At 30.3% G+C, this 12,926-nt stretch overlaps 1 protein-coding gene across 1 annotated transcript; it reads right to left on the reverse strand.

Moving 5' to 3' along the window:
- Nucleotides 1-1,237: 1,237 nt before the first annotated feature.
- On the reverse strand, nucleotides 1,238-5,556 carry LOC129879875 (G-type lectin S-receptor-like serine/threonine-protein kinase At4g27290). Its single transcript, XM_055953605.1, has 7 exons — nucleotides 4,201-5,556; nucleotides 3,650-3,778; nucleotides 3,324-3,508; nucleotides 2,674-2,884; nucleotides 2,351-2,588; nucleotides 2,019-2,169; nucleotides 1,238-1,826 (listed from the first exon to the last, which is right to left on the reverse strand). Exons 1-7 carry the CDS (start codon nucleotides 5,552-5,554, stop codon nucleotides 1,512-1,514), a joined length of 2,583 nt encoding a protein of 860 aa, XP_055809580.1. The 5' UTR covers nucleotides 5,555-5,556; the 3' UTR covers nucleotides 1,238-1,511.
- Between the last annotated feature and the right edge of the window lie 7,370 nt (nucleotides 5,557-12,926).

The following is a 12,926-nucleotide window of genomic DNA, read 5'->3' on the forward strand; positions in this document are numbered from 1 at the left end:
TTGAATTCGAGAACTCTAATCAACTTCATCATCATTTCTTCAACTTGTCATTTCAAAGACAAGAAAGCAAAATCAACAAATACATGATATAGCAAAATAATGTACTAATCAAAAATTCAAAATATGAGTGAGATGTATAGTAAAGAGACAAAGATATTGGGCTGATTGTGTTAAAATTGGATTCCTTTTTGGTACATAATTCTATAGGCCCAAGTGGCCCACTATTTACAATTTCTGATTTAGGGGCCCAAAATTGTTTTGCTTTAGATATTGTTAAAGTCTATAAAGGTGGGGGAAGGCTAAGGAAATGACTAATCAATGGTCAGTACTTCAACAAATAACTTCATATTTGAATGGAGGAATTAAGTCAATTAAAAATATTCTCTGATTCCCAAAACAAAAAGAAAAATCCAAATCATATTTTCAGTACAAAATTGATTGTTAATTCACGACACCGGTGTCTTCAGATAATTTTGAATATTTAAATTTTAAGAGTATGTTTTAGACTTAATGGAGTTTTATCACACTTCAATAATCAACCAAATTGTTATATACTTCTATGAGAAGTAAAATGTTGTAATCTTAGAGATATCAACTTTAGAGGAAACAAGTTCAATAGTAAAGTCTGAAATTTCGCTAAGTATATACTTAAATTTAAAGATATAATATAATTTGTCAACAAATAATGATATTCAACTAGAATAACAAAAAACTTTAATATCCTGTACAAGCAACTTCTATTGCAATCTTTTTCTTTTATTTCAAATGCAACATAAGGAGAAGCTGCGGTGGAGCTAGAGTTCTAGCTACATATCAAAATTCAATAACTTTAACTAAAACTTTGTATGTGTTAAAAAATCTACCAAATACACACACATAATTTATCTAAAATTCAAAACTTATAGACTTAAAATTTTGTATCCGACGCTCCGAAAGAAAGAATGAGGATATAAAAGAGTAGGTCATCTTGCTATTGATAGACAACTCATGAGGATATAAAAGAGTAGGTCATCTTGCTATTGATAGATAACTCATTTTTTGTTTTTTTCCCTAATTAAATTCCTCATGTATGGAGAAAAACTTAGTATATACCCTACATACAAGAGACACAGTTCTACTTATTACATAATGTCCCTCTTATGGAGAGCAATGAAATTGTTTTTTTTTTTGGACATTCAATTGTCCTGTTTTGCAATAGTAAGTTACAAGAGGAACAAACAAAGGGAGCAAATAGCCATGTAAAAATACATAATTTAATTACTAAAGATGTTTCTAAAGTACATCCTTTAGTAGAATATATACATTGAATAAGTAAAGATAAGAAATAAAATATAAAGGGATTTAATATGTCAAAATTTGATGGCATCTCACTCTTGTCACTATCATAAATCAAGTCAATTTTTGACGAACATTCTATGAGAAATTCATTAAAAAAAATACTCATCAGAAAAATTTCGACAGATTTTTCAACGGATACGTTCATGGGAAATTGACTGATTTCTAGTAGTGCGTTATCGACCCATTTCAATGGTGACAGTAAGCTGATTATTAGAGACACCATCAGACTTAGCATTAGAAGAAGAAGATGTGTTATTACCACCTTTTCTTGTCATAAAAGACGGTTGATTTGGGCGTGGAAGTGAAATAATATTTTCACTACCAAGCATCATTATAATATTTGATGTATTGGGCCTCTCTTTTGGATCTTCTTGTACACACAAAAGCCCAATATTAAGCAATTTAATTGCTTCTTCTTTGTTACATGATTCATGTAGTGATTGATCCACCAAGTCCAATGCTTTATCTTCTGTCCATAATCTCCATGCCTAAAATATAATATATAGTACAAATATGTTAACACAAAGTTGTAATTAATAGCTACTTTTCAGTCCTGTAATTGAGAAATAAATGTCATGGAGATTCAAATTTCATAGGCTGGAGTTTAACCTATGAAGTTTGAAACTCTGTGACAATGTAGAAAAAAGAAGCAGCAAGATTTAACGTAATTATTCACTCACATGGCCTAAGAGGTTCGACGCTTCTTCTTGATGAAAAAATCCAGTATTTCTTCTTCCACTGATGATCTCGAGTATAACTATTCCAAAACTAAATACATCCGATTTAATTGAGAATAATCCATCTATTGCATACTCTGGAGCCATATAACCACTGCATAAATAGTACCAATGGACAAGAAAATCAACACAATTGCCAAATTTTTTTTTAAAAAAATGGGGCAGTCTGATGTACAAAGCATCCTGCGTTAGCAATGTTTGGAGAAGGATCGCACCACAATTGCCTATATGAGTTTCAAAATAATGCCAAGACAATAGGAATTAGCAGTACTTACTAGGTTCCAACCACTTTATTTGTATTTGCTTGTGTAATTTTCCCTTCAACAACTCTTGCTAATCCAAAATCTGATATTTTTGGATTCAACTCTTCATCTAATAATATGTTACTTGTTTTGAGATCTCTATGAATAATCCTTAATCTTGAATCATGGTGTAGATAAAGAAGTCCTTTAGCAATTCCCTCTATAATTTCAAATCTTTTTCTCCAATCCAATGTCACACTTCGTCTTCGATCTTATGGAGTCGTCATGCAAAAAAATTAAAGAAATTTAACTTGTATACATCAACAGTATAAAGATATTAGTAAAAAAATACTAACCAAAAATGAAGGTGTCAAGACTTTTATTTGCCATATACTCATAGAGTAAAATCTTTTCACTTGATTGAATGCAATAGCCCAAAAGTCTAACAAGATTTCTATGTTGAAGCCTTGCAATCAACATTACTTCATTCTTGAATTCATTTATGCCTTGTCCAGAATGACTTGATAACCTTTTTAATGCAAATTCTCTTCCTCCTGAAAATACTCCCTACAACAAATTTACAAGAGTTTTATTCATTATAATCAAGGAATAGTACTTGATAATACTATGACATTATGTTGGTTAGGTGCACGTCATGAGTTCAGTCATGTTGCAAACAAATGTCTAGCATTTAAGTATAGAAGGATATAGGATCGGCCTCGTTATCCAAATCTAGAGACGAAACTAAGATTTTGAGTTTATAAGTTTTGGATTGTAGAAAAGACAAATTACTGAATTATGAAAATATATAAGTGGATTTCTAAGCACAAATACAGAGTCGTCTGAGCTGAAAGCCTGAAAGGCTGAAACTATTGGGTTCTGCCGAACTCCTAAGTAGACATGTAGCTCTACCCTTTGTCTAAATCTAGTTATGAACGTGCGCCATTGACTCTTAGAAATTTCTAGCTTATAAAAATAAATTACAAAATGATATTTGTATAAATACCTTGTAAACAGGACCAAATCCCCCTTGACCAAGCTTATTTTGTTCAGAGAAGTCATCTGTTGCCACTAATATGCTTTCAAAACTAAAGAATGGAACCTCAATATTGCCTTTATCATCTTGAATATCCATCAATTCCATTCCTTCTCCTTCAGTATTATTCTGCATGAAAGGTTTTGTAGTACTCTCTGTATTTAAACAGAAAAAAAAAGATGGATGAGTTTAGAAACCTGATAATACTAAATTTTGTACATTTTTAATAAAAAGGAGAAAAATAAGTGAAAGATTGTGATTCATTAAAAAAAAAAAAAAGAGACATTTGTTTTTACCTTTAACTTTTGAGCTTCTTCTTTTTCTATAATATATATAGGAAAAGCATGAAAGAATGAGAAGTGCAGCAATCACACCAATAGGAATTGCAATTTTCAGCTTTGTTGAAGTTTGCTTTTGATGTGCATCTGATAATCAAGAGAACAAAGAGCACATTTTACCAAGTAAAATGACAAGAGAAATGATAAGTTCATAAATAGACAGAATAAAAAAGAAAAAGAAATGTTGTATTTTAATGTGCCACCACTCTATCTTTAATCAAAAGTATAAAGTTCAACCTTTGAGAATAGTCAACAGATTGGTAGGAAGAGCTTTAACACCTTAATTATTAGCTAAGTCCACTCTATCCTCAACTAAATGTCTCTGGTTCAAGTTCTGTAAATGAAATCGTTTTTGATAAGAAACACTTTACCCCTCCCCGTTGCCCTTCCCACCCCAACCATAAAGTGGTGCGAACACAACTTTTCATTTTTCAAAAGAGACAAAAAACAAAATAAAGTACCTCATGCATCTAAAATTCAAAAATTTAGGAGAAATTGCAAGTCATCACCTTGGTTACTTGAAAACTCAGAAGCTGCAAGCCTAACATAAATGGTGCTTCCATTTGCATTATCTTGAGAAAGTTGTTGCAAATTCAAGATTTCCCCTTTCCATATCAAACACCCAATATTTCCACTCTTATAAGCATAACCAACACAATCACAATTCTCCAAACAAGCACTTTCACACTCTGCTTCATTCCCAACACCCAAAGTCTCATTATTTGTTGGTAATCTCATATCCTTGTACATCCAAAACTTGTCCTTTTCACCAAAATTACCACAATTCAAACTTGTTTTCCTCATACATCCACTTGAAAAACTATTCAATTTCCAATCCTTTTCAAACTTAGGATTAAAACCATTCAAACAATCACATGTTGGAGCAGAGTTTAACTCACTACATGTACCAAAAGCTCCACAATAAGAAAAAACATCACAAACTTGTTTTGGATCAGTGTAAAATACATTCCAATCATTTGTACTATCCATCCATAGTACTTGTTTTGTTTGTCCATTAACATCCATAATGAAATTTGAAATAAGTGAAGGGTTAAAGAAGTCGTACATGTAATAAACCTCATCATCATTATTAACATATGTATAATTAAACATAGGATTTGGTTGATATGGTACCCCTGTAAAATTGTTGCCTGTCCAAGGTCCACTATTCCAATAAATAACACTATGGTTCCACATATTAACACCTTGTCCACTATACTTATCCATGTTAACTTCATGTGTAAAGGGTCCTGGTGATGGATCGTTTGCGTTTTTCCATGAAGTAAGGACCTGCTTCAGTCTTGTACGTTTGTTGTACCCAAATTTTGAACCAGGCATGAACGTGTGAGATGGATGATCAAAACTTGTCCATAGAAAATTCGTCCTATTGTTACTATCTCCATTACTTAATATCAAATTTCCATCATCAACAAGTGTTGCAACAACTTGGGAATTGTTGAAATTTGTGGTAAAATTGATATTTGTCGACCAAATTATTTGTTTAGTACCATTGATGAGTACTAAATTTCCATCTTCAATCTTGAATTGTGCAAAATCCATTTCATATATGGAAATTGGTGTCTCTCTATTTGCAACCCAAATAACAGTTTGTTTACTTAATTTTTTGTACCATATACCTATGTAATAATTGGAATTGTTACCTGGTGTGAAGAATCCCATTTCAAAATTACCACTTGAAGAAACTATTGTTGAGGCAATTGAAATCCATTTGTTTCCACCAATTGTGTTACCAATAATTGAACTATTTTGGCTTGTAAAATTGTTAGCTTTTGCTAAATGAAAAGGGGGATTTTTTAGAGAGAAAAAAGAGAGTACAAAGACCAAAATAAAGAGAGGAGTCATTTTTTGCAATTTTAGATTTTGTGCATTACAAATGATTTATGAAGACAAAGAATGTTGACTAAAAATCTACCTGCACTAAAATGTGTGCATTAATTTATGTCAATTTTAATTTGTCTCTTTAGCTCTTTTTCACATTTATTTTTAATATAAAAGATATATAAGTTATTAAATTATTCTTATTGATTAGATATTTTTTGAGACTTGTCTTTTTTAATATTAGGGGCATAGTTGAAAGAATTTGAAAGCGACAACTTCAGTTCTTTTCACGTCAACAAATAGTAAATATAAGGAATAGTTTATTAAATTATTTTTATTTATTAGATATTCTTTTCAAGAACTACCTCTTTAATATTTGGGGTATAGTTAAAAATAATTGTCAATTTTAATTTTGAATTTTTAAAATGATAATTTTTTGAGCTAAAACGACAATTAAAATGGATAAAAATTTTGTCTCAAATTACTTGTCTTGTTTCTCTTTTACACGCACCTTTAAAAAAATTAATTAGGAGGAGTTTTTGATTAGCTTATCTTTATTTATATCTTACAATATAATCTCTTTTCGTCAAATTAATGAGGTGTTTACGATCTTTAAAAAAATTTACTATTTAAAATAAAATAGAAAAAAATTAATCAATTTTATTTTCAACTTTTACAACGATAAATAATTTATTTTGAAGAACAAATTAGAATTGTCTAGTTAATAATTTTGACTAAAATTAAATGAGTGTCATAGTCAAAGTCTATGTTATTAAATTTTTTCTCTTGAAGGTTCCTTCTCTTATTTATATATGTTTCTTTTCTTTGGTCAAAAATTGGACGCTATGTTTACCTTATTGGACCAACCCAATTTAATTTTCTCCTGCATATTGCATACGTCACTCATTAATTTATCGTAAACATTTTTAATGGATTTTTTTAATCAAGAATTTCATTTTTTTTCAATGCCATTCAAATAAGATATTCATCAAAAATTAAATCTGCTTTCACAATTTATCTATTGTGGACTGTAGTCAATTGATAAAAAGAGTTACGAAATGAAATAAACAATAAAAATAAATATGTCTTCAGTACTAAGCAAACTGAAGTCGATTATATAATTTTTAAATATCATGTTTTTTTGAATTAAAATTCATCTCATGTCAAATCGTCAATATTAATAAAAAACAACAAAAAAAAGTTATTATAAGTTCTCTTGGAAATGAAATGAATAAAGGAAAAATAAATATTTCACTTAGTTACCCATTATTTCCTAACTCACGCATTTTCACTTGGAAATTGATATCTACTGATTAGTCTATTTTGTGATTAATTAGTTTACTGATTAACTTAATTATCACGCCATTAAAAACAAGAGGTTTCTTAGAAAATGCTTCTTTTTTTTTTTGTGTGTGTTTGTTAAAAGATTTTTATAAAACTATGAAAGTGAAAGGCATTATCTGTATCTCGAAGAAAGTATGTTGCAATTTGACTTCTACTAAAAAGATGTTTCTTTGAAGAGTCAAATGACTATTGTTTTTTTAATTTTTTTTTTGTCATTTTAACATTTAAAAGCAATATTTATTATAATTGTAAATATTTAGTTTTTACTTCAAACAATTGAGAAATAAATATTCGAATTTCGATATTAAAAAGTAACCTTGTACACTGAAATCTGAATTTTACCATTTTCTCCGTTAATCAAAGCTCTTTGGTTATGAGTCATAAATATGAAAAAAAAATTAATAGAAAATATTTTCCTCAAAAAATTCTATAGATAATATGAATTTAAATTGATCAGGCTTCAATGCCGTATTATATTGAATATTGGACAGGAAATCAAAAGGCATGAGTTTCATTTTTTTCTATATTGCTTTTTTCTTATTTGTTACTTCAGTAGCCAATTAAAGACACTATAGTCAATGCAAATTACTTTGCGTTTCAAACGACCTATTCAAACCGCGGTTGAAAATTTAAAATAAATATAATTTTTTTATATTCTTCCCTCCATACTTAATTAAAAATTTTGAATTCAAGCTTTAAAACAGAAAAATTCTAATAGCAAAACCTTCTACTTTTAATGAGTATTATGCACCATGAATCTGAATTAATTGACGTCAAAACAGATACTGAACACCAGATAAAAAAATAATTTTAGACCCAAAAAATGATCCAATCATTTACGTAAGAAACCACCAATTTGACTAGCACAATATCATATTCTAACTTTCACCAAAAACATTATATACATATGTATCAAGACAATGAGTGTCTTTATCTAATTATCTTTCTTGACTCTATGCTAGGTTAAAGAATATTTCTTCTACATAGAAAACATGTTATTTCTAGAAACACTAGATTAACCTTAATTATCTAGTATAGTTTTATATTGACAGGCCATTTTTGCTTACACCTTGTGTCGTAAGATGTGATCTAACTCTGAGATGAGAAGAAAATGCAAACATGTTCATGTTCGGTTGGTCAAAAAATTTAAAAAATAATTTTTTTACTAAAATAAAATTCTTAAAAACGAAGAAAATAATTTTTTCAGTAAGAATAGGAAAATAAGTTCCACAAACTTATAGTAATAATTGTGTCCTCCCCACTCTCCAACACACCTCATCTATATTATACAAAAATACTTTTAAAATGATATTTTTTACTTACATACCAATTAACACAAGTAAAATGAAAAACCCACACAAAAAAAAATATTCCCCCCCCCCCCCCCCCCCCCCCGCAAACACACTCTTAATGTCAAATGTTTGTTTTCAAAACCAAAAACATGCCCCATGTCTTGGAAATTTGAGAGATCCACCTTTAAAATAATGCATGCCTCCAAAATAGACATGTCACCATTTGGTTATTGGTTGTTCACTACTTTCTAGTATCAAATAAGCACTTATATTTTTATTATTAAAATATATACTTTCTATATATTTCTAGAAATTATATAAAATTGCAAGGTGTTTGGATTAAACGTCTAAATTTCAGGAAAAAAAATCAGATTTATGATGATCAATTTTAAGTTGTTACCATATACATAATGGTGAAGAGATGTTAATTGTGAATGAATAATAATATACAAAATGTAATCTCACCGATGAAATTTAAGACTATTGAAACGATAATTTGAAGGCACGTCGTGCTTAAATGAGACCACAGGCCCATACTATAGAGTTTGGTGCATTTCAAAGGCCCAATGACTTGTATTCGTATATAGGAAAAATTATCCTTTTACACATATTCTAATATCATATTTACTTATATTCCCTATTATACTAAAAAATATCCAAAATTCCTCTTTTTTCTTTAACTCTCTCTCCCTCACTGATACATCACTCTTCCTCCCTAAATCCTCGGCTAAATTCGCTCCTTTTCATCAGTTTTTGAGATTTTGAATTTCTGAGTACATCTTTTACTCAATTTCAAGGTTTTAACTAAGGTATATTTAAGTTTTTCCTTATCTGAAATCTCACTTCATCCTCATTCAATCTGATTTCTCCTAAAATTTGTATCGTTTGATTTCTTCTGTAAATCTTTGAAAAATCTTCTAAAATTGGTGTCCTTTGTTTTCTTCTATAAATTTGAGACCTTCATGTCTACCATTTTCAGTGAGGTACATGCATTGAAGATTATTCGTTTATGCACCGATTCATTATACATAACATCTAAGATGCATTCTATATTCGTGACCTTGATACATTATAATTTGATTCATAAAGTAGATGTATCAGGTGCTATATTTATGTATCAGGTTATAAATGTATCAAGATATAATGCCCCTGATACATCTACTTTATGTATCAAATGAAAATGTATCAAGCTATAACCTTTCTGATACATATAAATGTATGTATCAGAAACTCATTTATTAGTCTTTACAGCTCCTGAAAACTCTACCTTATGTATCAAATTATAATGTATCAAGAATTAAATCTCATGATACATCTGCATTTATGTATCAGATTCTACTGCTTTAGATAATGTTGTTTTTCTATTAGTTTCTCATGTATCAAGGATTAATGTTTCTGATACATCATGTTTATGTACCAGAATTATAAATAACTGATATGCATTAACTATTCTATAGCTAAAGATGATGTATCAGATACATAACTAATGTATTAGCAAAACTGGAAAAAAAATTGAAATCGACTTTGGTTTGAATTGATGCTCTATTTTTTGGCTTGAATCTTCATGTACACAACCGTTGCTTTTTTTAACCAATTAATTCCATTAATTAGATCAGTAATTGATTTAAAAAACCAATCATACCTTATATTAAAATACTATCCATAAATAGATGATCTGCATTAACTATTCTACTGCTAAAGTTGATGTATCAGATACATAACTAATGTATCAGCAAAACTGAAAAAAGTAGAAATCGAGTAATTTTGGTACGATGAGGGTTGTTTAGTAATTAGACTTTTCCATTATGGGATTTAGGTAAAGTTTACAAAAATTAATTGGGTAAACACTTTTTAATAAATAAATACTGATTTTAGCGATATTTTTTATTTATTATCATCTATAGCAATACATAGCAATACTATGATAAATCTGATATGTATTAAAAGTGAATTATGCATGCAATATAAATGTATTCTAAGTATTTTAAAATATATTATGCCTGTTTGGTAAGAAATTGACACAATATATTATAAGTGTATAAAAGTTGCATTATATGTGCTTTATAAATTATTTCGCTAATATGTATTAAAATTGTATTATAAATCTATCATAAGTATCTAGTGAAAAAAATATTATTATTATAAATGGTAAATATTTTCTTAAATCGGTATATCTATGTAAATTTCCATCGTATATATCTCTAATGGGCCTAGAACATTAGTAATGTTGCACTTTTTGATTGACACAAAATCTAAGAAATAAAGAAAATATTTTTAAAATTTGCAGGAAAAAAAAAGTCGTCGACATATGTCTAGTTATAAATAACAAATGTGTTCTGTTGACTAAAGACATAGTTAGTCAAGCTAGGCTAATTAATGATAGTTAAGCTAACAAGAGTAGTTAATTGGTTGTTAGTGGCTGTTAGTTAGTTATAGATACTGTTAGGGTGTATGTGTACACAATAACAAATGTGTTATAAGTAGGGTGTTATAAATAACATTTGTTATTTATAACTAGAGTATCTATAACTAATGGTAGTTAAGCTAACAAGAGTAGTTAATTGGTTGTTAGTGGCTGTTAGTTAGTTATAGATACTGTTAGGGTGTATGTGTACACAATACACAATTCAGTACAAATACATATATATGTACATGTATCAGTGGAACAAAGGAATAACAGAAGATATTTCTTTCTCTCTCTTCCTCTCTAAACTCAGACTTCTCTCACTATCTCTCTCTAGCTTCGTCTCTTTTCTTCTCTTCTATTTTTCTCCATTAATGGAGCACTGATAACCTCCATTAATGGAGTTTTAGCATGTTCATCATTCCTTCTAATGATTTCTATGTATACTTATCTACATTGTGCATATACTGATTTACGATACTAAGGCTGATAAACAACAATTAATATATGTTTGAATATACAGGTTCATCAGAATTAAATAGTTTTGGCCGAAACCATGTGTATGTGCTTAAAAATGCACTAAATATATACAAAAACTAAATTAAGAACCTAATTACTACATTGCATATATTTTAGGTGAATACTGTGTTTTAGATAGATTATGATACATTTGAGCAAATAAAATGATAGATGATGATTGATCTGCTATAACTATAATCAGATAAAAGAAAAACGTGTAGCGGTAACGAATTTTGGTCACAGGTTCGGACCCATGCATAGCGGGAGCGCATGAAAATTAGCTCAGAGTTCTGGATCTGCATGAATGATTCCATTTGATCAGCTTTCCTAATGTCCTGCTTTTATGTCCAATGGAGTAAACAATGACATAGCCGTCTTTGTAGATTGACGGAGGAGAGATTTTGACGAAGTTAGTTGAGATTTCAGAATCAAGGAAATTGCTATTACTGATGAGGTGGTACTGAAGAGAAATCGTCGAGATTTCGGTCGGAGTGCGCGGAGTGAAGGAAAATTGTTTCGGCTGGCGGAATTTCTCTATTACCGGAGATATCAAAGATCGGAATTAGTCGGAGCAAAAATGGTGAAGCCTGTGAGGTTGAGATTACTCCACTGAAGGAGGTTATCGTACAGCATCAAAGTAATTATTCACTAATCAAAACACCTTCATCAATCCAACAGAATAACAATCTAACTGTTCAAAATAAAAAATCAGAAGAATTCACAGAGACAGAAACGTAGAGATCCATTATCCACATGCATCCACAATGCAAAGCATTACATTTAGAAAACAAAAAGAAATCTGAGTTTCAACTGCTCTTCTTAAAGGACTTGTAACAATTTGTTCGAGTAAAAAAGGAGAGTATTAGTACAATTTATCAGTAAGCCTCCATGAAAATTAGCTCAGAGTTCTATACGCACTACTATTCCTGTGTCCTTGGCGGAATTGATGTTGAAGATTTGTCCAATGGAGTAAACAATGACATAGCCGTCGTCGTAGATCGGCGGATCAGGATAGATTTTGACATTGCAAATTGAGATTTCAGAACCAAAGAAATTGCTAGTATTGATGAGGTCATACTGAATCGAAACCGTCGGGATTTCTTTCATTGAACGGATTTTACTATGGGAGAGATAAAGAGGGGAAAAGTGAAGCAAAATAGTGTCGCGTGGCGGAGTTTCTTTCTTACCAGAGATTTCAGAGATGAAAGCGAAGTCATGCGGAGCAAAAATGGTGAGGCCGGTGAGGTTGTCTTCACTCCACCGGGGGAGGTAATTGTACAGCTCCAAAGCAAGTTCGGACATAGTGGTGTAGCCTGAGCTGGACATTGCGCGTGTTGCGTTGACTAGCGATTGCAGTTCCGGTGGAGGTTTCTGGTGGTGAACGGAGGCGGCGGAGAAAGAGAAGAGTGATGAACAAGCAAAGGCGAAGATGAAGAGAGAAAAGTATTTCAGAGCTTCCATGGCTTTTGCGTTCTGTTATGATTTCTGAGTTTTCAAAATATGAGCGTGTGGAAGGTGAAGGAGAGTATTTAAGCGGGAAATATATGGAGGGGAGGGACACTTGTTCGTATATCATTGGTTAAATTGAAATCTCGATGGAAATGACCGCATTTTGGATTTAATAACTAAATTTCATTTTCCGATTAAGCACCTGAACTTGGTCACTATTTTATTGTTGCTATCATTTCCGTTCTTTATATTTTCTTCACTCTCATTTTCCCTTCTTTTACTTACTTTGTACTCGAATCGAAGATCATTTAAAAATAATATATTTATTTTTATGAGATAGTGATAAAATCTGTGTATATAATATCCTCTCCAAACATCATTTTATGAG

This window comes from Solanum dulcamara, chromosome 2 (genome assembly GCF_947179165.1).
Source record: "Solanum dulcamara chromosome 2, daSolDulc1.2, whole genome shotgun sequence".
Taxonomy (NCBI): domain Eukaryota; kingdom Viridiplantae; phylum Streptophyta; class Magnoliopsida; order Solanales; family Solanaceae; genus Solanum; species Solanum dulcamara.

What these genes read in the sequence shown, in the direction of transcription:
- LOC129879875 (XM_055953605.1), bottom strand. Translation starts at nt 5,554, where the DNA reads ATGACTCCTCTCTTTATTTTGGTCTTTGTACTCTCTTTTTTCTCTCTA. An exon ending in AAGAAGCTCAAAAGTTAAAG is followed by an intron (nt 3,509 to 3,649) that starts GTAAAAACAAAT and finishes GTTTAAATACAG; the next exon opens with AGAGTACTACAAAACCTTTC. An exon ending in AATAAAGTGGTTGGAACCTA is followed by an intron (nt 2,170 to 2,350) that starts GTAAGTACTGCT and finishes CTATTTATGCAG; the next exon opens with TGGTTATATGGCTCCAGAGT.